The sequence below is a fragment of the Poecilia reticulata genome, linkage group LG2 (genome assembly GCF_000633615.1).
Source record: "Poecilia reticulata strain Guanapo linkage group LG2, Guppy_female_1.0+MT, whole genome shotgun sequence".
Classification (NCBI taxonomy): domain Eukaryota; kingdom Metazoa; phylum Chordata; class Actinopteri; order Cyprinodontiformes; family Poeciliidae; genus Poecilia; species Poecilia reticulata.
The window spans coordinates 43,738,965-43,741,904 of record NC_024332.1 but is presented as its reverse complement, the minus strand read 5'-3'; the positions used below and the strand labels follow the sequence as shown (position 1 = coordinate 43,741,904).

The 2,940-nt window shown below is 40.6% G+C and overlaps 1 protein-coding gene across 1 annotated transcript in view; it reads right to left on the bottom strand.

Annotated features, from left to right (window-relative positions):
• Positions 1-6: 6 nt before the first annotated feature.
• Positions 7-2,940, bottom strand: part of LOC103461925 (protein-tyrosine kinase 6) — a 26,235-nt gene continuing 23,301 nt past the window's right edge. The window contains 1 exon segment of the mRNA XM_008404325.2: positions 7-1,023. Coding sequence (XP_008402547.2) covers positions 815-1,023 — 209 coding nt within the window. The 3' untranslated portion in view covers positions 7-814.

Genomic DNA, 2,940 nt, shown 5'->3' with positions numbered 1-2,940 from the left:
CACATTTTAAACATCTCCACTAGTAGTGTAAAAGTTTATTAATAATATTCAGCAGCCTTTTCAGCAAAGTTTAGATCAGCGGCGTCCAAACTTTACATTTGGGCCGTAAAAGTCAAGATGAAGCTATTCTARGGTTCACAACATTTTKAGTATTTTAATTGTAAAAACTATTTTGTTTTTTTATTTTCGCCTGCTAAATAAATTATAAAATCAACTCATATTTTAATGTAACTCTACAGTGATTGTCAGATTTCTGTTGACAATTATTACAGAGTTTAAATGAAAAAAAAGGATCTCGCATGTTTGCCATATTTGAAACAACAAACCATATTTCAGATTCATATTTTTCTAGATTTGTTTTTGTCTTTAGTTTTCATTTTGCCAGGTTTACTAAATGGTCAGGCCCAAGCCTGGTCACTGGATGTTTTTGTACCTGTTATTAATAAATTACATTAAATTCCAGGAAAGTGAAGCAAAAACATGGGTGAATACTGTGTGTTGCCCTTAACTTTTTCCATTTTAAGATCTTAATTGTATCTTCCTTTAAAAAAAAAACAAAAAAAAAACTGCCTTAGTAAAAACTTCAAATTTAGAGTATTCTTGAATAATAATCAAGGACCGCCCAAAATTGTTCTGAGGGCCACAAATGGCCCCCGGGCCGTTCTTTGGACACCCCTGGTTCAGATTCTGTTCTTGTCGTGATGATGTGAAGCGTCTTTAAAGCTGTAAAAGCGGCCGGTCCAGTCYCCGTTTTGGCCGGGAAACTACCGTATTTCACTTCTCTGCCACAGCAGCGGCCATGTTTGTGTCCAGGTCACTGCTCCCTGCTGCCCCCTGGTGGCGACTCCAGCTCATAGCAGCTTCTCTCCAGCATGTCCCTGAGGTGTTTGAAGGCGGGCCTGTTCTCTGGCTGCTCCTGCCAGCATTTCAGCATGATGCCGTGGATGAAGCCGGGGCATTTGCTGGGCGCCTCCATCCGGTAGCCGCTCTTGACTTTGTTGTAAACTTCGCGGTTGTTGAAGCCTGAAGGGAGACAGAGAAGGAAGGAGAAAGCAGAAGTGGTGAGGATATGCGGCGTTTCTGCACGTCTGATTGCAGCAGAAGCCGTAAATAAAACGCCTTGCAGCAGCGGTGTGGTTTATTAGCGTGGAAACAAGGCAGTTCAAAGAGCTTCACANAGGGCGGGGGTCTTGGGCGGCGTGACGACCGGTCAGATCACCTGCTACGCCAAGGAGATGGTGCTGCAGCGGCAGGCGAGCGAGAGCAGCGAGGCAGGAAGCCCCACCTCCTCGTGATCCTGCGACTCGTCAGCATCGCCCTGGGGAGAACCAGACCAACCGCCAACGCTAGGCGACGGAGATCGTCCCGTTTACAACTTTTTTTTTTTTGTTAATAAATGTTCGTGGTAGTAACGGCTGCGTTTTTTTTTWTTTTTWTTTTTTTCCATGTTTTTTAACATTTTTTTAATGACTAAAAAACAAAAAAAAAGAAACTGATGAGCTCGTTACCATTTGTAACGTTTTGCTTTGTAACATCGTCGCATTGACACCGTGGTGCATACCTTCATGTTTTTGTTACCCTTGTTGTCTCCTTGTTRGATTGCAAACACAATAAAGTAGTCTTGCAGCCTAATGTTGGTGTCCAAGTCTGTCCGTACGCTCAGAATAACCTTCAGGAGGAGAGGGAGTGTTTGGGTTTGGCCCAGGAACTGTAAACGATGGAAAGCAGCTCTTCCTGCTGGTACTGAACTCGGTGACTTCACGTTGTGTAACTGACTCAAAACGAGTTGTGTTGGGTTTCTGTGTGCTTATTGGAAAAACTAACCTTTTATAATTATCTAATTTATTTAAAATGATCTGTAACTGCAGTTTTGTATCAAACTCCAGCCTTGGCTTTTCTGGGTACATGCAGGAAGATGCAGCAAATCTTACAGGTGAAAATAAAAACACCCACACCCTGAAAGTAATGTAGCTAAAGTCAATTAAAAAAAAATAAAAAATCAAGTTGACCATAAATACGTTAATACAGTTCTTAAATGTTATCTTTGCAAAATTATTTAATCTTATATAATTTTTGTAGTCTTTTTCTCGGGACTTTTCCGTCAGGCAAAAGTTGTAGTCAGCCCCCCCGCATTTACCAAAGGCGGTTGAGGCTAATGCTAACTAGCTCAAAGCTAGTTAGGCGTTTTTTCGACCATCGCGGGTAAGTCCCAATTTATCGCAAGTTTGTTGTCTTTTGTACATTTCTGTCCCTATATATATATATATATATATATTGTACTGCTCCTTTAAAAAGTATATATTTCTACATTCATAATGGTAGTGTAAGTGTAACGGCGGCAGTGGCCCCACCGGAAGTGCCACTACTCACTGCCGCTGTTACGAATTAAGTTTGCTATAAACTTGACTTGCTAAACAAGCATTTTAACCGGTTTACAGTTGTAAACCTGCTTCCAACCGGTTTACAACTTTTTTTTTTATTTAAAAAGAGTTAAAAAAAAAATCTGAAGCTAATTCGGATTAATGTTGATTTTGTTTCAACACGGTCTGGTTCTGGTTCGGTTGTACTTTGGATCACATACCAGAGCTCCAACCGTCCAMGGGCTCTACCTCCTGATCCACTAGGAGCTGAATTAGTCTCTGGATTTCTCAATCCAAACATGTCGTGACTCATGGGTGGGTTGCACAGTTATGAAATGATTTCTGTGCGCCTTGGGAAAATATTCCTATCCTCATCGATCTTTTTGTGTGTTTTCTTCATGTTTCCTGCAACATTTTTTAACTTCTTGTGTTATTTATGGTTTTCCAGCCCCTTGAAGCCCCTATAAACTGTGTTATTAGACTTCCTGGATTAAAAAAAGAAGCAAAACAGGCTATTATAGAACCCCCTAAGTGCAAAAATATCCACTAGTCCACAAATATACACTAAAAACAAGTCAAA